The sequence below is a fragment of the Gigantopelta aegis genome, chromosome 9, assembly GCF_016097555.1.
Source record: "Gigantopelta aegis isolate Gae_Host chromosome 9, Gae_host_genome, whole genome shotgun sequence".
NCBI classification, from domain to species: Eukaryota; Metazoa; Mollusca; class Gastropoda; order Neomphalida; family Peltospiridae; genus Gigantopelta; species Gigantopelta aegis.
Genome location: NC_054707.1, coordinates 6,990,519 through 7,014,481, shown reverse-complemented (window position 1 = coordinate 7,014,481; position 23,963 = coordinate 6,990,519). Strand labels below are relative to the sequence as shown.

The following is a 23,963-nucleotide window of genomic DNA, read 5'->3' as shown; positions in this document are numbered from 1 at the left end:
ATCGAGAGGCCTTAAGGGCGACATGGAATAATATGAGTGTTCATTTCTCTTCATCATCGTCGTCCTCCTCATCATCGGTATCGTCGTCGTCTTGTTCATCCAAATATTCGCCGATCCATGAACGATACTGATTTAACGAACCTGTGGTCTCACATCTTTGTCTGGATTCACAAACTGTAAAATTTGCCTGGTGTTGGGACCTTTGTGAAAGTAATGCATATATGTCAGAAAGCGAGAGTACGTGTCTTTAAATAACTTCCATTGCAATGTCTTCATGTTTCTTTCAATGGCATCTTGGGACATGTTTTTTTCTTCGTAGCGTTTCCTCTTGCTTTGGAGATAGTCATGATTGATGTCGAATTCACGTTCCACCATGAGTCGAATGCCTTCGTTTTCCAGGTCGGGCGACAGCTCTCCATTTCCCTCTTCGCACGTTTTCACGTGTCGCTGCAAGTCGCTTCCGTCTTTAAAGACCAGACCACACGTATCGCAAGATTGCATCCTCTTGACTTTTTTCAGATAGGGTTCTACCTCATCATCTTCTTCGTCGTCACTTTCGTAGGCGGGTATGCCTGGTAGTTTTCTCTTGAATGCGTCCCTTTGCATAATTTGCACGTAGAGCTCTTTCTTCGACGGTGGTTGCACGTCTTCTGAGACATTCGCCGTTACGCTCGTACTTTTATACCATTCGGACGGCCCCGTCTCTATACCATTAGGCCGAAGACGCCAATGTTCGGGCGTGGTCGGTTTCAAGTCCACCAAGAGATGTCCGTAGGGCCTGTGGGTAGCTTCCTCAAACTGATGCATGAAATGACTAGTGTTTTCCGGATACATCTGCCGTGCCAAAGTCAGAACTTGCTGCTTGTCGATGGGGTTGTTGAACAGCGCTAAATAATGGCAGTTTCTTCTCTGTGTCGGGTCCTTGCTGTGATACAGGTTCTGGTTGATAGCGATGACGGACAAGTTTCTGTGATGACTTCCTTCTATGAACAGGTCGGTGATCCTTGGGTCTTTATTAGCCATACACACCAGGTCGTCCAACACGATAAGATTTCTGACTCTGGCGGTGGTGGTGGTGGTGGTGGTGGTGGTTGCTGTGGTGGCGGTGGTGGTGGTGGTAGACCTTTAGCATTTTTTTGTTGAAAATGTCTTAACATGGCGTCTCTCCTCGAGAATGTGAAACCACATTCTGAACATGTGCTCTGCATGACGACTCTAAATGAAATGACGATATCTGACCCACATAGTTCCTTTTATAGTTTATTTAGAAATGCTTATGCAGTTTCGGGGCTTTCCAACCCGTACCACTTTGTTGTTGTTGTTGTTGTTGTTTCCGTTTCAGGTTAGCTTTGGCTTGCTCTACCACCTGTTGTGTTGGGGAGACCATGACGACTTGGGGTGTCGGGGGCTTGTTCTGTTCCTCTTTTTCTTTTTTCCACGTGGGATCGTAGAGTTCTAGACATCGATCCACACTGTACATGATCTGACTTTCCCCACCACGTTGAATTTCGAAGTAGTTTACCTTGTGCCTGTAGTTTATAGAAACGGGTCCACTTATCCACGTCGGGTACATATAACTTGTACTGGTCTGACATGTTGCTCCTCTGAAGGTTCTACCTCAAATGACGAGTTTTCCAAAACTATTTTTCTTATATACCTTATGACGCATAAAGATATGGTACAGGAATGTTTGAATGTGTGTGATACATATGACCAGTGCCCCTCCTCCCAAGCACAAATCTCATCGTGCGAGCTCCCAAAAAACATCGTTACCAAAATATTACTCTTTACCCTTTACCAGTGTCACTACCATAGGAACACGTCCAGAGACACACTCATGGACGCAGGACATAAATAAGGAAGCAAAACCTGTTATTCATGGTTTTATTCACAACATACAACATGAAAACATAGCACACACGTGTCTAAAACATTTAATGTCTGAACATGTTGTTCACATAAGGACATCTTGGAGAGAGTCTGTAATGTTCCATCACTGGGTCGTCTGTCTTCTTCCATCGGTAGACGCGAAGTCCGCAACAGTAACAGGTGATGGCATCGTGGTCTCCCGTGTAGTAGAAACCGGCCTTGGCAAGTTCTTTTGGTTTTTGATGTAATTGTATGGGCCACCGAGCATACCTCAGCATCCGGGCATAGAAATGTCTCATTTCGGGACGATGACAGAACACGTAACGTCTTGAATAGCAATCTTCTTTACAGGCAGCATCTGTTTCACAGGCAGCATCCGTCTGATCTGTGGGTTCATCCACGAGTTCGCCATCTTCAGTTCCAACCCCAATTTCACGTGTAGCATTCGTTTGAACCGTATAATGAATACTCTTCTTCTTCTCATCTTGTTTGGTAGTCACTCTTTTACATTTGATTGTATGTCTTTCTGAACATTTGCAGACCAAGACGTCGTCCTCGTCGCTACTGCTGCTGCTACTAACACTGATCGAATATCCCGATGTCATTTTCTTCATACCAGAATATCTTCAAACTCCAAAGCAAAAATAGATCTCGTTCACAGAACTTTCGGCAAGCGAATGACGCTACTAACAAAACACCCCTTTTTATATCCAAATACGAGCCTACATAGGTCAAGGCCAGTCGTAAGTAGGCCAAGGACAGTAGTCGGGGGACAGTCCAAGGACGTCAGAACCTGGCCAAGGCCAGCCTAAGGACGTCAGTACCGGCCCAAGTATGCCAAGGCTAAAATATGAGTCACGGCTGCTTACCTGCACCAGGTATGCCACTCACTGCCCTCTAGATAGGTCAAGGTTAGGTGACGAGTCACACACCAAGTACGTCAAGGCTATGACTTACACCAAGGTCGCACACCTGCTCAGGTATACCAGTCACTGCCCTCTACGTCGGTCAATGCTAAACAAATCGGTCAGGGCCAGTCTAAGGACGTCAGTACCAACCTAAGTCGGTCAGGGACTCGGGCGGGGTGTTATCCTCCTCAAGGTCACACACCAAACAGCTATGCAAAGGTCAGACTATGATTCACACCAAGGCCAGACACCTGTCAAGGTCAAGGTCACTGTCACGGAAAAGTAGGTTGTGATGCCATCCAGGCCCTCATACTACTGATAGCTAGATTTGGTTTCCAATAATTAATTACATTTTTATTTATTATCCATTTTTAGAGAAATAAGGTACTTAAATCCGTGACAGTATGCCTTTAAAGTGCCGGTTTTAGGTGGATCAGGATTTGAAATGTTTTGAAATTTAACACGGTATATGTTACAATTTAACACCATTTGAACAGCTGTCCCCTCGCTAGAATCTATATAAAAATATATAATTACACATCGTCTACATATCCATAAATTGCCAACATTTTAGGTACGTAGATTTATCCCAGGTACCCTCTGGCAAAAACCCTGACTGGTGATATGAAAGTTGATTCGTTGATATTATAATATTTTCTCTAGTGACTAATGATATGGGAGAGACCATTTATTGATATAACAAAGCATTCACTAAAAATGTCATTAGTTGTATAGGAGAGTAGATTCGTTGATATAATGATACGGTCGGACGATATTGTATAGTAGATTAGTTGATATTTCTCTATTACACACTTACAAGGTGTTTTTGTATTTTCTTTGACAATTTTTCTCCTTTAAAAGCGTATGTTGACCCTTACACATTTATAACGTGTTCCGTTTTCTTCCATGCATGTTTACATGATTACAAATACATGGGGCGGAATTTACAAAACCTGTTTAGTTTATGCCTTACACGTGTGTAACTACATACATTTACAAAGTTTGTTTTATTTAACGACGCCACTAGTGCACATTGATTTTTTATCTTATCATCGGCTATTGGACGTCAAATATATGGTCATTCTGACACTATTTTTTTTTAGAGGAAACCCTCTGTGGCCACATAGGCTACTCTTTTACGACAGGCAGCAAGGTATCTTTTATTTGCGCTTTCCACAGGCAGGATAGCACAAACCATGGCCTTTGTTGAACCAGTTATGGATCACTGGTCGGTGCAAGTGGTTTACACCTACCCATTGAGCCTTGCGGAGCACTCACTCAGGGTTTGGAGTCGGTATCTGGATCAAAAATCCCATGCCTCGACTGGGATCCGAACCCAGTACCTACCAGCCTGTAGACCGATGGCCTAACCACGACGCCACCGAGGCCGGTCACATACATTTACAATGCTTAAACAGACACGGCGGAAACAAGTAGACACTGGTGGTGGGGGGGGGGGGGGTAGGCAGATCGAATGCGGAAAGCAAAGTTTCTAGGGGGATTTGGGGTATGCTTCCCGGTAAACTTTTAAAAACTAGATGTCCTGAAATGCAATTTCCTGCATTCTACATCCTGCCTTAAGATATACTACCAATAATATTAGTTAAACGCCATGTTGTTCTACCTTCATCAGTTTTCCAGCTTTGCGAATCTCCTCACGGAATGTGGTTCGGATCTTCTCAAGCGGTGACTCGGGCAGCTGTAGTGTGTTAGCGATGAACATCATGGTGAAGTTGGTGATGATGGTGTGGCCGTCGTCGATGTACTGCTCCGAGTCGATGTCCAGCTGCTGCATGGCCCCCGGCAGCTCGCCCGACGAGAACACGCCGTGGTTGTAGCCGTCCAGGATGATGAGGGGACTCTGCACGATGATGTCGGGATCGAACACAGCATCCTGGCGCAGATCTCTGAAATATGACACTGTACTAGACAAAGGACAATGGACGTTCACGTCAATGGTAGATTTGTTTTTAATGTAGTCACTGTAAACAGCATCTGGGCGCAGATCTCTAAAATAAGACACTGATCACCAAACATTTGTACAAGACAAAGTCCAATGGACGTTCTCATCAATGGTAGTTTATGTAGCCACTGTAAACAGGACACAATTCATTAAATTAGATACCACTAGAGCACAATGATTTATTAATAATCGCCTATTAGATGTCAAACATTTGGTAATTTTGACATATAGTCTTAGAGAGGAACCCCGGTACGTTTTTCCATTAACAGCAAGGGATTTTTTATATGCACCATCCGACAGACAATATAGCACATATCACAGCCTTTGATATACCAGTGGTGGTGCACTGGCTGAAACAAGAAATAGCCCAAATGGGTCCACTGACGGGGGTCGATCACATACCTACCGCACATCAAGTGAACGCTTTACCACTGGGCTACATTACAGACGATATAGTTGTGGCTACATCTATATAAATATCGTGCCAAGTGGTCGGACTAAAACACATTTGATGTCATTCTTCCTCTCTGTAATGACAATGCAGTGAATTTAAGATATTATGTGTGTTGAGAAATCAAGACAATCCTACTGGTAGTTGTCGGCAACTCTCGTAATGCGCGAGATCCCGTCCAGGTCACCTGACAGTATGAGTACCGGAAGCGGAAACGTTGAAGCCTTGTAGCCCTTTTTGAAGTAAGAGCCGAACAGAATAACGCCACGGAACAGTTCAGGAGCGCTGTGCACGTAACTTGTAACTATTGGTCCTGTAACATGAAGCATTTTAGTGTGAGATATGTGTATTTAAAATCTACCAGCACAGGATATTTAAATAAAATAATAATAATAATAAATAATTGCAAAGGTGTGCACGTGGTTACTGGTATCACGCACCAATTTTGAAAAGTGTTTCTACAGAACTCGTTAAGTCGAAGAGATGTTAATATCGGATAATCAAAAATTATGATTTGTTTCAAACAGTTGTAAATTTATGTATATACTACAGATTTATATCAACACAGATTTCAGTTGGTGACGACTCATTTCATCCTACAGACTAACGTCCTGCATGTTTAGCTTGAGAAAGAGAATAAAAAAGAAGAATAGAAGAAGTGCATGGTTTTAAAAATACAAACGACATAATGCATTCTGAGTGTTCGGTAGTATGCAAAGGATGGATGGACGGATGGATGGATGGATGCATACCTGTTGTAAAAATACAGTGTTCAGTAGTAAAATGGATGGATGGAAGATGGATGGACGGATGGATGAATGGTTGGATACACCATGGATAGGTGGATGAGTGAACGGATGGTTAGTTGGATAGACGGGTGGGTGGGTGGATGGATGGGCTAATGGATGGATGGACTGATGGATGGATGGGCTGATGGATGGATGGATGGATGGATACCTGCTTTTCCGTGACCGGCCAGGAAGATATCGACGGTGTCTATGTTCATACCATGTAGACCAAGCGCCGCCAGCGTTTCCGCCACCAGCACCGGAAGTGTCTCCTTGGTGACCACCCCGCCGTGCGCCTGTGTGTCTATTACAGCTATCCACAACGGGAATGGTGATTGAGATTTCATGGCGAAACCTGCAAGAATATGTATATTAGTAATCCGTCTTGTTTCTCACTATGGGATGTTGAAACTTTGTAATTAAAGGAACGATTCCTGAAGGTCCTTTCCCTGAGTTCATCGACCGCGAGTGACGCTAACGTTCGCAAACTATTCGACTGGTTCATTAATTTAGTCATTAGGGTTGAACCAGTCTAGCGAACGGTTTTGCGCTCTGTCTGGCTGAATCGTACACTTGTCAAGGGCACACAGTCACGCACGCGTGCACACAAACACACACACACACACACATAGTCACACACACAGACAGTGATTGAGAGAGAGATCAAGATAGAGAGAGAGAGATACAGAGAGAGAGACAGACGGAGAGAGACAGACAGACAGACAGAGAGAGAGACAAACAGATAGAGAGCGAGAGAGACAGAGAGAGAGAGAGAGAGAGAGAGAGAGAGAGAGAGAGAGAGAGAGAGAGACAGAGACAGAGAGAGAGAGAGGCGAGGGGGAGGACAAGAAGGGGGAGATAAAGAGAGAGCTGGTATCGTCAAGAGATAATCAACAAAAACAGTGTGTCTACTTGTACACATTATGATTAATTTAATCAAAATATGACCTTATTCACCACTAATTGCAAAAGAAAGAAATTAACGTTTTTGTAAAATCTTGGAATTCCGGATGGATGGATGGATGGATGGATGGATTAATTAACGAATGGTCAATCGATAGAGTGTATTAGAATAAAACGGGCAACATAAGCATTAATTTCATAACAAACAAGATATTATGATTATATTCCAATATATGAAGTTTCATAAAAATCGGATGCCAAATGAATGAATGAATGAATGAATGTTTAACGACACCCCAGCACGAAAAATACATCGGCTATTGGGTGTCAAACTATGGTAATGGGAAAAACAAATTGATGATCAACATCAATGTAAAAATTCAACAGTTAAATAAAGACACAGTGTAATAAAGTAAAGGACTGTGTAAAAATACAAATATCACAGATAATTATATATAATTAAAATTTAGAATAAAATTCAGTATCATGTAAAAATTGTAAAATAAGTTCTGGATGGAATCGAAAGGATTCCATCACAGTTCGTGGTCCAAATATATCTTTTTGAATTTCTTTCAGATGGGTACACTCCACCAAAATGTGGCGTACAGTCAGAGTACATTGACAATGCTCACACTGATGCCAAATGAAGTCGTTTTACATCGTGTGCAACGTATGTATGTACGTGCGAGTCGCAATATCCCCTCGACGACTTGTCGCTACATGATTCAAACCTGGAGGTTACGTGCAGAATATTATCACTAAATTTCACTTTATTGGCTTCCGTAGGTTTGCTAATGTCCGTGTACGGAATGAGGTTGACACGTAACATGATACCACTGTGAACGTCCGTGAACTCTAGCAAACACAAACACTCATGTACTTGAGTAGCTAATAGTTTTACTGTGTACTACACTAACTCTCCACACAGAGAGTGGACACATGTAATAAATAATTAGCATGATTTAACACAATACCGTAAATCCTTTAATAGAAGCATAGGTTTCTTCTTTCTTTTCTTTTTTCCTTTTTTAAATTTTTTTTTTTTTTTTTTTTTTTTTTTATTTTTTTTTTTTTTTTTTATTATTATTATTATTATTTTTTTTTTTTTTTTTTTGCTACGCTCCGAGACTCGGCCTCTATTTAAGGCAGGCCTCTGTGCAAGGCAGGCTGCTAATTTCTTTTTATGCAAAAGTTTATAACATAGTCTTGTGGCATCTTCTACTGTAGGTTTGCAAAACCAGCTTCTCCTTCCCTGTTATTATCACTATGTTGTCATAAGCTTATGACGGCATGCAACGGAAGTGAGGAGTATAACGTGGTCATTAACGTGGTCATTAACTTTAACGTGACAATAGCAGAAACAGGCCTTTATGTAAGGCAGACTTCTATTCAAGGTAGGCCTCTTTTTCTTTCGTTTTATTTTCTCTCTTTTTTTCTTTTCTTTTTTTTGGTGACGCCCTGGGACCTGGCCTTGAATTAAAAGTGTTTTTTTTTAACGACACCACTAGAGTACATTGATTAATTAATCATCGGCTATTGGATGTCACACCTTTGGTAAATCTGACTTGTAATCATCAGAGGAAACCCGCTACATTTTCATAATGCAGCAAGGGATCTTTTATATGCACTTTCCCACAGACAGGAAAGCACACACCACGTCCTTTGTCTAGTTGTGGTGTACTGGCTGTAACGAGAAAAACCCCAATCAGCTGAATGGATACACCGAGATGATTCGATCCTGCAACACGGGCACTTCGAGCGAGCACTCAACCGACTGAGCTAAATCCCGCTACTGGTCTTGAATCGAGGCAGTCTTCTATCCAAGACCGGGTTCAATTCAAGGATTTACGGTAATTTCATTGGACTATTTTATACTTGAAGACTGACACTATTATGAACTTCGTACACTTGAGTAGCTAGTGGTCATTTAGCATTCTGCACGGCCATTTTTAAAAGGGGTGTAAATAATGTAAGAAATCTGATTTAATTTTTTTTAATTCCATTTGTTCATTCTGTGTCGTTCAGAGATACATTGTAAGTGTGTGAATTTAATTAGGTAATGGCTATTCGCTGACTAAGCTAGGGGACAAAAGCTTAGATGAAACAAGGTAGGCCTATAGGGGGATCGGCGTCGGTGGTGTAGTGGTTAAGCCATCGGGCAAAAAGCTGGCATGTAGCGAGTTCGTCTCCCGGTACACGGAGCGAGTTCAACGACTTAGCGGGTATAGTTGTAAGGCCACTATACCACTTCTCTCTCAGTAACCACTAATACTCTCTCCTGGATAGACAGTCCAAGATAGCTGTTATACGTGTGTGCCCAGGACAGCGTTCTTGAACCTTAATTTGATATTATTATTAACTACAGATACATACAAACAGTAGCGTAGACAGGATTTTGTATTGGGGGGGGGGGGGGGGAGCACCTGTGTAGTGGGATATGACACAGGAACCTTTTTAATGTTATTAATAAGCGAAAAGGTAAAAATTGCCCGGGATTGGGCCGCCCCCCCCCCCCCCCCCCCACCCCCGGCTACGCCACTGCATATGAACCAAAATCTGCGCGCACTTTGACCACCATAACCATGACAAAGTCACAGGTCATGTGGTGTATGTTTACAAGCGAGCTGTCGTGTGAATAAATCTGTTTATTGTACCTTCCACCAGTTTGCACACACGACTATCAGCACATAGACACACACATTACTTAAAACTTTATCAGCACACACACTGATGATTTCAATCGGCACGTCTGGTGTAGTTAACGACTTGATGATAAATACGGCAAACCCACGGGAACTCCGACCTACTAACGCCGTATTGTGCCGTGAGAACTGGAAAACCGACCATTACACGGCAATTAACAGTAATCAAATCAGTTATTTACGCCTGGTATGACACTGACAGACACTGGCACGGTAAGTATGTCAACTTGAAACAGGGCTCGGTTGTAAAGTGGCTGAATGTCGGTGTCTCCAAGGTTCGTAGGTACTGGGTTCCAATCCCAATATCGTCTTCCGAATCTGAACGACAAAACCATAAGACGGTAAGAGAGCTAGATGGACATAACTGTTCAAATGTCAGTCTAGCTCTCTTACTGTCAGAATACTCGGGCTAAATGCAGTCGAATGGGCATTTGGCAAAATAGTGGTTGATTGCATGACTCTCTATCTAGTGCCTCGTCAATATAGAGGACAGCCACACCCGTGGAGATCCTTTACTGGAGATTTAATCACTCTTCCGTCGCCAAGGGGCGGGACGTATCCCAGTGGTAAAGCGTTCGCTTGATGCGCGGTCGGTCTGGGATCGATCCCCGTCACTGGGCCCATTGGGCTATTTCTCGCTCCAGCCAGGGCACCACGACTGGCATATCAAAGGCCGTGGTATGTGTTATCCTGTCTGTGGGATGGTGCATATAAAAGATCCCTTGCTGCTAATCGAAAAGAGTAGCCCATGACGTGGCGACAGCGGATTTCCTCTCTCAATATGTGTGTGGTCCTTAACCATATGTCCGACGCCATATAACCGTAAATAAAATGTGTTGAGTGCGTCGTTAAATAAAACATTTCCTTCCTTCTTCCGTGGCCACACCCGACATGGATTTAATCACCCCCATTAAAGTTCCTTCATGCGCTCATCGTCCTCCCTTCCAAAATCCCTTCACCTTTAACTTTTGACATTACACGATTGTGCCTATCGTGTAATTGTAACTGACCAAATTGTTATGACTGTCTGATATGGAAAGGACAATTGCTGTTAGTCTGGTGACCAGCTGACCTTCCCATACTTAAATAATTAATAATGTAGTGCGTAGCTAAAGGCTCATAAAGACGCGGCGTGTGCGTGCGGTACGACGGTTGTGTCTGTGGTTTTCATTTTGGGCGCATACACCATATACGATTCTTTCACTGCAGCTGGACGCTGGTATTTTACAGACGCACGCATCACATACATCCAGTCTAGACGCTCTCAGTGAAACTAATGGATTTCCATTTATTAATTTTGTAATTTGTTGGACCGCACGCACCGCACGCACCGCAACCAGTTTATATGATCCTTAAGGTCGCTTTCACATACACACAGCGTGTGACATGCAGTATGCGCGTGGAGGGGGGGGGGGGGGGGTGTTTGTGTGTTTTTTCTTCTTCAAATCCCTCAAATGATATTAAGTACAGTCGTGCACATGTAACCTGTTTGGTACGTGCGGAGTGTGTGTGTGGGGGGGGGGGGGGGGGGGCATGCGGCATGTTTTTCAGAATCGATCATGTAGCGAATTCTGTCGCTCGGGGTAATGCTCAGTTCAGACTACCAACTGCCGAATTACGACGGGTGCGCTCAGATTAACAACTAATGGATTATACGATGATAACCGAGTTGTAAGAGCGCTCAGACTAACAACTGGACAGTCGTAGAAGTCGAGACAACAGCTGCTGTCAGTTGGTAGTCTGATTCTAGCATAATGGCAGAGGAAAGCATTTGCGGTTTTCAGATGATTTGAAATACGCAGAAAACACACGAGATACGGCGCATGCATGTGGAAGACCTTTTAGGTGCGGTAAGATACAACGGAGCGTTGAAAGAAAGAAAAAATGTTTTATTTAACGACGCACTCAACACATTTTATTTACGGTTATATGGCGTCAGACATATGGTTAAGGACCACAAAGATATAGAGAGAGGAAACTCGCTGTCGACGCTTCATGGGCTACTCTTTTCGATTAGCAGCAAGGGATCTTTTATATGCACCATCCCACAGACAGGATAGTACATACCACGGTCTTTGTTACACCAGTTGTGGAGCACTGGTTGGAACGAGAAATAGCCCAATGGGGCCACCGACGGGGATCGATCCTAACCCGACCACGCATCAAGCGAGCGCTTTACCACTGGGCTATGACGGAGAGTTGAAGATTTCTCAACTCGAAACGTCCGTGAAATCTTTCGTAGATTTGTATTCACGTAGTTAACAACAACAAAAAAGAGTTTGTTTTGTTTAACGACACCACTAGAGCACCTTGATTTATTGGATGTCAAATATTTGGTAATTTTTACATATAGTCTTAGAGAGAAAATCGGCTACATTTTTCAATTAGTAGTGAGGCATCATCCCACAGACAGGATAGCACATACCACGGCATTTGGTATACCAGTAGTAGTGCACTGGCTGGAACGAGAAATAGCCCAATAGGTCCACCGACGGGAATCGATCCTATATCGACCGCGTACCACTAGGCTACGTCCCGCCCTTGTGGTATTAAATATGCACACAAAACATGTGTAAGTACTTTATTCTTAAATATATGCTGAATTATTTTATGTTAGTGTTCACAGGAAAATATTGGACTATTTGATGGAAAGAAAATTTTATGTGTTGTATGAAACTGAGGAAGATTTAGGACTTTACAATAATTAAAAACATACCTGCTTTGAATTAATAATCTAATAGAAATTTACGAAGAACGAAATTATGTTTTGGTTTCGTAATATTCTTTAACACATTAACTTAATGTATATTGCTTCGCTGTTAATTACATGTACATTTACTGCATGAAATTTGACGAGGGAACAGATGTATCAATTTACGTGCGGATCGTCTTCTACGCGTAAAGAGGCGGGATGTAGCCCAGTGGTAAAGCGCTAGCTTGATGCGCGGTCAGTCTAGGATTGATTATATTGATTGGTTATATCTTATTCCAGCCAATGCACCACGACTGGTATATCAAAGGCCGTGGTATGTGCTATCCTGTCTATAGGATGTTGCATATATTATTATAAAGATCCCTTGCTACTAATAGAAAAGTGTAGCGGGTTTCCTCTCTAAGACTATATATCAAAATGACTAAATGTCTGAGATCCAATAGCCGATGATTAATAAATCAATCTTCTCTATTGGTGTCGTTAAACAAAACAAACTTTAACTTTATCTACGCGTAAAAACGCGAACCACACGCCCGTGCAAAAGGATTTCGTTGACCGAGATACACGTCACACGTATGAGGCGCGTTACGCGGGAAATCTTAAACCGGCGCCGTAGATATAAATAGGAGTGGGCGGAGCTTAAATCCAAAATGTTTGAAAGTTTGACAGTTGGCCTCAGACCACAATTAATTTCGCTATATGTTTCTATATAGCCTTAGTGGCTATAACATTTTTATTAATATCAGCAGGCCCGTGAAGTTTTGTATGTACCTTTGCCTGCATGGGGGACACACGCCCTGAAAAGGACAACCCCTGTTGTCCAGCTCTTTCTCCCAGCATATTGGTTTAAACAGACACACCCTCTAAACCAGGCCGGAGTACACCCATTTTACACAAAAAGCACTACTTTTGCATGGGCCGGAATTACCACAAACAAGTCTTCAATGTCAACAAGTTACACATGTTTACAAACTACATGCTATCCCCTGTCACTTCAGTCAAACAGTTGCCACTTCATAGCTGTCTGCCATGAAATAATCACAGTCAAACAGCAGACTACTTGCGCGGTGAAACTTCCGGATTTTGGACAACCAAATGGGAAGATAACTGTAATCTGAGGCCAGTTGGCCTCAGATTACAGTTATCTTCCCATTTGGTTGTCCGGAAATTTGACCGCGCAAGTAGTCTGCTGTTTGACTGTAATTATTTCATGGCAGACAGCTATGAAGTGGCAACTATATGACTGGGGATAACATGCAGTTTGTAAACATGTGTAACTTGTTGACATTGAAGACTTGTTTGTGGTAGTTCCGGCCCATGCAAAAGTAGTGGTTTTTGTGTAAAATGGGTGTACTCCGTCCTGGTTTAGAGGGTGTGTTTGTTTAAACCAATATGCTGGGAGAAAGAGCTGGACAACAGGGGTTGTCCTTTTCAGGGTATGTGTCTCCCAGGCAGGCAAAGGTGCATACAAAAATCCACGGGCCTGCTGATATTAATAAAAATGTTATAGCCACTAAGGCTATATAGAAACATATAGCGAAATTAATTGTCGTCTGAGGACCAGTTTTACCTCGGTGACATTTTATGAAGATCCGCGTTGTCCACGCAGAACAGTTGGTAAAAAAATTATAAAACCGAAGACTTGCAACTTTGCACGAGATATTTGGGATTCTGTTGTGGAACATCTTTATTTCTAATATAAAAAATAGAAAAAAAACCCTGGAAATGTGGTTCTTCATTCTAACGTTGCTTGAGTACAGCTTTCTTTCTCTGAGGCCACGTGTATTTGTTTAATTATAACTCATAGAATGTGCAGGCCCGTACGCAGGATTTTTAATGGGTGGGTGCGAAGTGCTCGTGATGGGACCAATCAACATAAAAATAACCCCTCAAAACAACAACGATTACGTAACGTTATTTAAATTTTATACAGAAAAGTGGACCTTTAGTAATTGGGGGGGGGGGGTCCGTACACACCCGTCGCGCACCCCCCCACCCCCCCACCCCCCCGCGTACGGGCCTGATGTGACCTTGTTGCTAGACTTAGATCACGTGATCATTATCTCTGGCTTGAAGCTCCGCCAATTTTATTGTCGGTAGGACCCACCGCAAGCGCGGGTTTAAACTCTAATGCTGCAAGATTTCGTGGCTGCCGCACTCCGTACGCCGCAAGCCGCATGCCACATACACGTGAAAGCGGCTTAACTCGTGATTAGCACAAAGCTCACTGTAGTATATTATGATATATCACCAGAAATGTACGTGCGTTGTCATCACTCACAACATAAACGTATAACAAGCTATAGTTTAATAACAGTCTATGGTCATTTTGAAGCTAAATCAACATATTTTAATTACAGAGTGGTATGGTTATGGAGATGAATTGGTTTAGCAATCACCTCCATTACCCACGTGTCAGACACGCACAGATGGAAAAAACCTAGATCGTTTCCACGTAAAAGGAAAATGACCGGAAACACTATATGATAGTTCTCTTTTTACTTTGACCCTGGAGGTTTGTGGCGCTAAAGACCATGTGCATCAGCGCGTGCTCGGTGATGGCTCCAATATGACTTTGCCCACGATATTGTCTGCCACGTGGCGGTCTGTGATGGCAGTGCACAATACTGATATTCGAGACAGCCGAGGCAGGAATTCTAAATATTGGTGTACAAATGAGATACAGAGTGATAAAACAGATGTTGTTGCAGCTGGTGCAGACGCGGAGAAAACTTTTTTCTTCTTCTTTTTTAAACCATCCTTAATCTTCGTCCGTTTACTCATGTCATGATATCAGAGTTCGTCCTAGTCGAATCTGATATCGCATGATGTCATCATAAGCATCTTCAGAAATACCTTCAGGAAACGTAAAATGTTTATAATAGCACATTCCCCCCTCCCTTGTTACCGAATCCTACAGGAGTGTGTTTATAAAGCTGATGTTTCCATATATCAGCTCGGCTATTTAGTAAGATGTCTCTCCTTTATAAACAAAGATCAATAAAATATGATAGATAACGATATACTGCAACATGAGTGGCCGTCAGATACCATTTATCTTAGAGGCGGGATCTAGCTCAGTCGGTATAGAGCGCTCGCCTGAGGTGCAAGCGTCGTAGGATCGAATCATCTCAGAGGGTCCATTCTCTGGTGGAACTTTTCCCAGAACCCCAAGACTGACATATCCGTGGTATGTGCTGTCCTATCTGGGGTGGTGCATATAAAATATCCCTTGCTGTTAATGGAAACATATCGCGTGTTTCATCTGAGACTACGAGATTACCAAACGTCTGACATCTAGTTGCTGATGGTTAAAAATCAATGTGCTCTAGTGGTGTCGTTAAACAAAACAAAAAAACTTTTAACTTTAACTTTCATTTGTCTTAAAAACTATGAATAATGTCAGTTACCAAATGACTGACATCCAATAGCCGATTATAAATTAATCAATGTGCTCTGTTTTTGTCGTTAAACAAAACGAACTTTGTCTTACAACGAGTTGTTTGAAGTCTTATTTAAAGTGACAGACCCTAGTTTTTAAACTCTAAAGCATATTTTTCACCTAGACACTAGTTTCAACTCGTAAAAATGGACACTAAGTTTGGTTAATGTACAAACCTGTAATAAATTTGGATACAACAGAGTGAACCAAGAGTCTGTGACGTTGAAATACTAAAACGCGACTCCATCACCGTTACTTCTCAAACGTACGTGCGTTTTTAAAAATATGAAAAATGCATTTTGTGGTATTGGAAACACCAGGATGACCGGAAACACTTCGGTTGTACGGAAATGAATAATCTAAACAATAAAATATACCTAATGTTTAATTTTAGCGATCATAAACGGCTCTAAGACTAATAGTGTAAAATATGCCTCAGTGTTTAAAAACTAGGAAGACAGAGAGTTGGAAACGGTTACAACAACAATTTATAATGTAGAATAGTATCTATCGTACACGAGTAGCAGTCTAGTTCAAACACATCATCAAACCAGGTTTAAAAGTTTGTTTTTGTTTTTTGTTTAACGACACCACTAGAGCACATTGATTTATTAATCATCGGCTATTGGGTGTCAAACATCTGGTAATTTTGACACTGCCATAGAGAGAAAACCCGCTACATTTTGTTTTCATTAAAAGCAAGGGATCTTTTATATGCACCATCCCACAGACAGGATAGCACATACCACGGTCTTTGATATACCAGTCGTGGTGCACTGGCTGGAACCAAAATTAGCCCAATAGGCCCACCGACGGGAATCGATCGCAAACCGATCGCGCATTAAGCGAGCGCTTTACCACTGGGCTACGTCCATCCCCTAGGTTTAAAAGAAATGTATTTTAATACCACAATTATCTATTTACGGAGCATGCGCACTTACAGTTAACATACGTCATAGATCAGTCAGTTTCATTAACTTTTGCATTTTATTGGTTTGTTTAGTTCTGGCATCCGGGTCATCGCCGTCAAGCAGCCAGTAAGATTTTAAAATGGATCCCACATATGTGTGATACCACTATGTGCTCATAGGCGTACTGGATCCCATTTTGTAGTGGCAGGCTCAGATTTTGCGTGAATTAAACGAAAATGCCCGAATCTGCATAACAACATTTATTCATATTAGCATTACTACCAAACAGCTGTATATGGTTGCAAACGAATCACTGCGCATTTTTCCATGGATTACAACTAATTCTGAGGGTAGAATGATGGAAATACATTGTGAAAAAATCTCAGGTTAAGCAGATTTCCCCAAAATATCTGTATAATTTTTGCCCGAATTTGAGGTTTTGCTCCAGCACTAAGATACCCCTGCCTCGTACGCTTATGTCTGTGCTACCAAAAATATCACAATTATTTTTGTCTACGTGCATTCAATTATCAACCACCATAAATATAATAAGAAAAAAAGCAAACAGCAAACAAAATGTGCGATGTGAAACAGTATATGCGTCATAAAGTATGTACGATACAACCTATCTGTACCTGTATCTAAGCTGTATCGAGGTACTACATAGGCTTGGGTTTATTATACTAGCTAATATAAGTGTTTTATTCCATGAACATCATATATGTACAGCAGCATAAACTAGATTTTTATATTTTATCATCAGAACTGGAATGTAGCTAGTAAACATTCAGAAAATAGAGTTTTGTTTTGATTGTGAAATTTGAAGTTTTTTCTTCTTTTTTGTCTTTCTTTTCTTTTCTTTCTTTTTTATGTTGTTGTTTTATATTTGTTTTTGTTTTTTTAATTTGTACTTGTTGGGGTGGGGGGTGTTCTGGTGTGTGTGTGTGTGTGTGTGTGTGTGTGTGTGTGTGTGTGTGTGTGTTGTTTGGGGTTGGGTTTTGTTTTTTGTTATTTGTTATTGGGGGATTGGGATTTTTTGTTGTTTTGTTTAGTTTTTTGTTTATTTAAAACTTTTATTTTTCATCAAACCATTACCGTGGCATGTTGTCTAACGCTATGACGTCATACGAGTTGCGTTCTAACTTATTGTTACAGGTTATCCGATATTTACAGCAAGCTGTATGTTTATTCTGGATCATATGGATAGTAAAGAGATTTAGTCTTTGTCAAGGAATGTGTGACGTTCATAAACGTTTTACCTTCATCTTCCTTCACATAACATTTTTATATAAAAAGTAAACTTTCTTTTCAGTAATTTGCGATTAGTACTACTTATTTTTGCCATTCTTCTGTCGGAGATCCACTGGTTTGGTAGGGCGTGTTGTCGAGGAATGTGTGTACTAATAGATGTCTTGCCTTGATCTACCTTAGCACAACAGTTCCCATAAGCACAATATAAACAGTACCTAAACGTTCTTTTCTGTGTTATAATTAATAGTATTTCTTACATAGCCTTTATATGTCATTCGTGAGTAATATTATTTCTTACCAGGGACCTACTTAGGGTTGGGGGTCAAACGGATCCCCCTCCCCCCCCCCCCCCCAAGCTAAAAACATTTTTTTACAGTGCAACATTCGGCTATTCATATAGTTTGTTTTGTTTAACGACATCACTAGAGCACATTGATTTAATAATCATCGGCTATTGGATGTCTGACATTTGGTAATTTTGACATATAGTCTTAAGAGAGGAAACCTCAATTGTAGAAAGGGATCTTTTATATACACCATACCACAGACTACATAGCACATACCACGACTTCTGATATACCAGTCGTCGGGCACTTGTTGAAACGAGAAATTGCCCAATGGGCCCACCGACAGGGATTGATCTCAGACCGACCGCGTATCTATCGAGTGCTTTACCACTGGGATACGTCCCGCCCCGATGTCTGGAGGAGGGGGGAATGTAGACAACAAGGTGCGCTAGGTTCATATTTGACCTCCCCCTCTCTCCCCCCAGGTCCAGACCACGCTACGCCCTTGCTTATATTTGCCATTCGTCTGTTGCTTCCACTGGTTTCGTTGGCCGTCTGCCAATAGATGTTTCCACACCACTGTCCATAACACAAAGCACACACTAGTGTGAGCGTAACCACGGACACAGCGGTCAGTGCGGTCAGCGGTACCGAAACACGTGCTACCAGCGCCCTCTTATGACCAGCACGTGCGGTATTTACGAGCCTCACAGGTGTTCACGTTTCACCTTTGTAAAGGGAAATATTATTAAAGCCACCAGTAAACAGCGTCCTGCAATTCACGAATTCACACGACGACGGGGTGTAGCCTAGAGAGAGTAATCGCCCGAGATACGATGGATCGCAGGATCGATCGCCTTCTCTGAACTCGTTTTTTTTCTCATTCCAACCAATGCTCCACTACTGGTATATCAAAGGATAATATGTACTGTCCTATCTGTGGGAAAGTATATATCTGTATACAAAAAATCGCTTGCTGGTTTATCGGTAAAAGAAGAAAGAAAAACATTATTTTGCATCTATAGTTTTTGTTTTTGTTTAACGACACCACTAGAGCACATTGATTTATTAATTATCGGCTATTGGATGTCAAACATTTGGTAATGTTGACATATAGTCTTAGAGATGAAACCTGTTACCATTCTCCATTGCTCGTGGTCATAGGGTTTAACGTGCACAGAGCAAGCCTGTCATGGGCGCAGTTCTAAAGTTCCGCCGTCTCTGTCCAGGACAGGAAAGAGTTTGGTTGGGAGAGGGGTTCGCCCGCCCTAGCATGTGAAGGGAGCACAAGCAGACCAACCAGGGTCGGTAGCGGGCGAGGGTTGGTAGCGGGCGAGGGTCGGTAGCGGGCGAGGGTCGGTAGCGGGCGAGGGTCGGTAGCGGGCGAGGGTTGGTTTTGGTGCTATTGAATTTGCAAATGTCCCGTAGGATGTCGAAAAAGGATTAGAAATGTATAAAAACTGAAATATTATCGCATTTTTACCGCATTATATGTTTTATAAAACATTTGTAATGAAGAATATTAGCAAACTAATCATAGTACATTGTATATTAAACAAGTTACAAAATTAGTTTGACCAAAGATTTTATTTAGGTTAGAATAGACTTCGTGTCCTATTGCCAATATGGTCTTAATCTCTCTCTCTCTCTCTCTGTGTGTGTGTGTGTGTGTGTGAGAGGGGCGGTGTATGTGTGAGGGACGGTGTATGTTTGCGTACATGCGTACATGCACAAGTACCACATATGTAAACGTGATTGGTATAATCAAGTTTACAATGAATCATGATCGCTGTTGATTGCCAACCAACCAAGTCGGGAGGAGTTGGGGAAATTACAACGCAACCGTCGAGTTGGCCAACTTCGTCGTGACAGTTGGCAGTCTGACACTAGCATTGATTATATGTGTTGTACAGTGGTGTCGTTAAACGAATATTTCAAATATGTCTTTCTATGTCAACATATTATACACGAACACGCACAGAACAGCCGACACTCCGCTTTGTTGACTATTATAGATATAGTATATGATTTTATCCACTTTGATTTCCACTGACAATAAAAGTCAATAAAAGGTTATTTCCACCCCGTGTACAATGTGTCCGAGACCGTGTCCTGTTTTTCATAGAAATACTTTACTGAATTTGAAATGTTGCTTCAAGTGACCTCCACTTATTACTTTATATTTTCGGAATTCTTTTTCAAAGAAATCTTTCGCCATTTTATAATCAAAGTTCAAAGCATTTCTTATCCCATCACGGGGTGTTTTCAATTATTTCAATATTCACAAGCCGTGTATTTTTAAATAAGGCCGCAAGGGTTACTTCGTTTGTTCAGTTGTCCCGTGTATTTTATGATCAGAGAAAAGGTGTACAAGGTAAATCGTGCGAAATAATTAAAACACTCTATAAACCAGTAAACTGAATATGTAAATAAATAATGTTGATACATCAGTATATTAAATATTTAAATTAGTATTTAGGTCCACCGGTAAATTAAATATTTAAAAAAGAATATTTCACTTAGTATTTTGACACACTAATAAATTAGCATTTTTAGCGTATATAACATGAAATAATGTAAATATAACTATATGTTACCATGGTAACTTACCAAGCTCTTCATATGCCGTGTTTTCTAAATTAATCTCTGGAACTATTAGCAGAGCGACGTCACTGGTCCCAGCACCGAGGGGGGTGAACACAATGTGTGAGGTCCCAACCACACCCTCCACCCACAGACACACGATCAGGAATTTCACAAAGACCACACATACACTCGACCCCCGCCGATATCCTGGGGGTCGGGGTAGGTGTCCCATTATCCGTGACGTTAACCGTTATCCAGGAATGTCCTGTAAGATCCAGTCAAAATGTGGCAGTGAAATCGACATTCATCTGTCACATGACACCTGTGGGTGGGTGTATAGGGTAACACACCACCACACCTGTCAGAATATCTTAACAGCAGCGAGAAAGCTTAAGCGTTATGTTATGTGTTTCTCAAAACCGCGATGTTCTGACTAAAACACACGGAGAGTCTTGAGATCGCGCAGGGCTGCGGAAAGCGCATGCATTATCAGTTTACAATGATAACGGTCGACCCGCGACCAGTCATAACGGTGGCTTTGTTGTAATCCGCTTACTCGGGGAAAACGCAGTCCTCGACGTGATGGGACACCGCTAGCCACGCCCTCTGTGTGTCATCAGACACCACAAACCCCGCCCTCCCACCTAGCAGGTGTAAGACAATCGGCAGAGACAAGACAGAAAGTCAGTGTTCGCTTGGTAAGTCATCAGATAATGTCTGCAATCATTCAATTCCATCTGTGGTCGTGCTTATAGTCCATTAACAATGAATAGGGCCAGCTGATCCATGAAAGGGTTCAAGCTCCACCCCCTTTGAGACAATTGTTCTGTCTGGGAAAATTATTTTACACTGAGTAATATCTAGAGCGTACGTATTCTTTGATGTCAATGGTTTATAATGACTCCAAACGTTCAGTCTTTCTCAGATGCTAGTTCTCATAGCATCGCCTATTTTTGGTGCCTTTTTCAGAATCTTTCACCTATTGCAAAATCGTGGATCCCCTTCTGAAGATTCTTGACACAGAACTACGTTGCCGTGTGCAATCTGAACTATCTGCTCAGAATAGGAAAGGAAAATACTATTTGTTTAACGACACCCCAGCATATTTTAAATTACGACTACTCGATGTCTGACATTTGGAGTATACAGAGAAAGAATGAAAACCCGATGCCGTCCGATAGACTACTCCAAACGTTAAAACAGCAAGGATTTTTTTTATATGCACTTCCCCATAGATCTGGCGGGACGTAGCCCAGTGGTAAGACGCTCGCTCGATGCGCGGTCGGTGTGGGATCGATCCCCGCCGGTGGGCCCATTGGGCTATTTCTCGTTCCAGCAGTATATCAAAGACCGTGGAATGTACTACCCTGTCTGTGGGATGGTGCATATAAAAGATCCCTTGCTGCTAATCGAAAAGAGTAGCCCATGAAGTGGCGACAGTGGGTTTCCTCTCTCAATATCTATGTGGTCCTTAACCATATGTCTGATGCCATATAACCGTGTTGAGTGCGTCGATAAATAAAGCATTTTCTTCATTTCCCATAGGCAGGAGAATACTTGCATACCAAAGCCTTTGATGTACCAGTCGTGTGGCATCGGTCATGGTGGGTTATGGCTCATATAGACTGGACAGCGTGCTGGAAAAACGTAATTGGATATGAAAACGAAACTAAACCTCTCTATGCGACCACCCTGGCTTGGAGCCAGTACTGGGATACGAACCCAGCACCTACCAGTCAACCAGTCTCGTAGTGTTGACGGCGTAGTGTTGACAGTGCCGTATTTGCATTACCTGCCTTCACTTTAGTCGCCCTGTCAAAGATGTTAAATGTCGTGTCACGTGTTTACGACCCGTTGACCGACATATATAGGTGATATTGACCCGGTACATGGTGGGTACATATCAAGTGACGGTACGTAGTCAATCGGCAATTACGGGAACGCAAGGTTAAATGTAGTATACACAGCAGCGTTTACGAGACCTCTACTACTGTCATTCAGCATAACACGTACTGTGGTCATAGATTAAATTGTACTACACCCCCAGTACAATGGATCATTGAAAGTATTAACAGCATCCTATTACAAATGCGAAATAGTGGAATATTGGATTCTTCTACAAACACGAAATACTCACAAATATCCATATCATATAGTGACGCGTTATAATTGGCATTGCGATATCCATAGCTTCTGTTACAAACGTGATGTAATGAGACATTTAGATATTTTCATATGATTCTACTACAAACACAAAATAATCGAAGATATCCATATGATACTATTGACGCGTAATAACTGACATTGCGATATCCATAGATTCTGTTACAAACGCGATGTAATGGAACATTGAGGTATGCAATGATTCTACTGCTAATACGAAATAATGGAAGATATCCATATGATTCTACTTTTGACGCATAATAATTGAGCATTGCGATATCCACTTTTGACGCATAATAATTGAGCATTGCGATATCCACAGATTCTACTACAAACCCGAAGTAATGGAACACTAAAATATCTATATGTTTCTGCCACAAACGGAAGCTAGGCATACATATGATAAATGGTTGGCGTAACATTAGGCATGATAAAACCTACAAGATCTGCTGTTCTTCACCAACTGAAGAGCTCACTGATTTATTAATCATTGGTTATTGAATGTCAAACATTCGGTAATTTTGACATCTAGACTTAGAGAAAAAAAACCATTACATTTTTTCCATTAGTAGCAATGGATCTTTTGTATGCGCCACCCTTTTTTCCATTAGTAGCAATGGATCTTCTATATGCACCATCCCACAGGATATCACATACCACGGATTTTGATATACTAGTCGCTGTGCACTGGCTGAAACGAGAAATAGCCCAAGGGACCCACCGACCTGGATCGATTCTATACCGACCTCGCATTAGACCAGCGCTTTACCGCTTGGCTACGTCATGCCCCCTTTCAGGGGCCGAAGGTGTCCAGTATGATGACTGCATGTGGTATGTTTGATGTTAAAAGAAGTATTTACTGACGTGTATTGCTATGGTGGCGGTAGTGGTAGTGCTGTGTGTGGGGGAGGGGGGGGGGGGGATGTTGTGCAATGTCTTTATGCAATTATCTCTGTCTCTTTCTCCGTCTCCTCTTTGTTCGTCTGATTGCCTTTGGGTGTTTTGTATCCGAGTCGACGCTGTTGA

General features: G+C 41.9%; 1 protein-coding gene across 1 annotated transcript in view; it reads right to left on the bottom strand.

Moving 5' to 3' along the window:
• The window catches only part of LOC121381987, a 32,946-nt gene extending 11,679 nt beyond the window's left edge, over positions 1 to 21,267 (bottom strand). The window contains exons 1-4 of the mRNA XM_041511440.1: positions 20,799 to 21,267; positions 6,149 to 6,334; positions 5,330 to 5,504; positions 4,402 to 4,684 (exon numbers count right to left, since the gene is read on the bottom strand). Of these exons, the coding sequence (XP_041367374.1) occupies positions 4,402 to 4,684; positions 5,330 to 5,504; positions 6,149 to 6,334; positions 20,799 to 21,006 (852 nt within the window). The 5' untranslated portion in view covers positions 21,007 to 21,267. The remainder of the gene's footprint in view (positions 1 to 4,401; positions 4,685 to 5,329; positions 5,505 to 6,148; positions 6,335 to 20,798) is intronic.
• Between the last annotated feature and the right edge of the window lie 2,696 nt (positions 21,268 to 23,963).